At 37.5% G+C, this 831-nt stretch overlaps 1 protein-coding gene across 1 annotated transcript; it reads left to right on the top strand.

The window, feature by feature from the left end:
* LOC106512080 (uncharacterized) lies at positions 1-831 on the top strand (the record flags this gene model as incomplete). The annotated part of the gene is given in 1 exon segment (XM_014000776.1): positions 1-831. A coding segment is annotated over 1 exon segment (831 nt), but the record flags the coding sequence as incomplete, so codon positions are not given.

The following is an 831-nucleotide window of genomic DNA, read 5'->3' as shown; positions in this document are numbered from 1 at the left end:
GTCTAAAATATTGGGCAACATCCTATTCAGTGTCTTTGGTTGCACTATCCTCTTTGCTGTCTATTTTGAGGATGTTTCACCCCACGCTTCCCAAAGATGGAAGAACGTTGCTTGGAACACAAAGAAATGTGCCTACCACTAATATTCAAGGGGGAGAATACTATCATTTCGGTATAGTCAAAGGGGTGCTTTCACGGTTGGCATGTTTACGTTTACCGACAACAATGACTACTCTTAAATTACAGTTTAATATAGATGGTTTACCTTTATTCAAAAGTTCTAAACTTCAGTTTTGGCCCATACTAGGATGTCTCAAATGTGACTTCACAAAGTCCCCATTTGTTGTTGGAATTTTTTGTGGTTTAAGCAAGCCAAAGAGTGTTTTTGAGTACCTAGAGCAGTTTTTCAAAGACCTGAAGAATGTACTGTCTAATGGCATTATTTATAATGACAAGCAATTTAATGTACAGATTTCTTCTTTTATTTGTGATGCCCCTGCTAGAGCTTTTATTAAGCAGACCAAATCATTTAATGGCTATTCGGGTTGTGACAAGTGTTTTCAGGAGGGTGTATGGAGGAATAAAATTACATATCCTGAAACAGAAGTCAGACTTAGAACAGACTCCAGTTTCTCAGACATGGTTGATGAGGGACATCACATTGGGAAGAGTCCTTTATCTGGTTTAGTTAAAATGGTTTCTATGTTTCCAGCTGATTACATGCATCTCTGTTGTCTTGGAGTTACAAGAAAATTGCTTAATATATGGTTAAAGGGGAAACATTTGGCAACAAGGGTTCCTTCCCAAACTGTAGAAGTCATTTCAGATAAAC

The sequence above is a fragment of the Austrofundulus limnaeus genome, unplaced genomic scaffold (genome assembly GCF_001266775.1).
Source record: "Austrofundulus limnaeus strain Quisiro unplaced genomic scaffold, Austrofundulus_limnaeus-1.0 Scaffold4146, whole genome shotgun sequence".
NCBI classification, from domain to species: domain Eukaryota; kingdom Metazoa; phylum Chordata; class Actinopteri; order Cyprinodontiformes; family Rivulidae; genus Austrofundulus; species Austrofundulus limnaeus.
The sequence above is the reverse complement of the archived record's forward strand: the minus strand, read 5'-3'. Positions and strand labels throughout refer to the sequence as shown.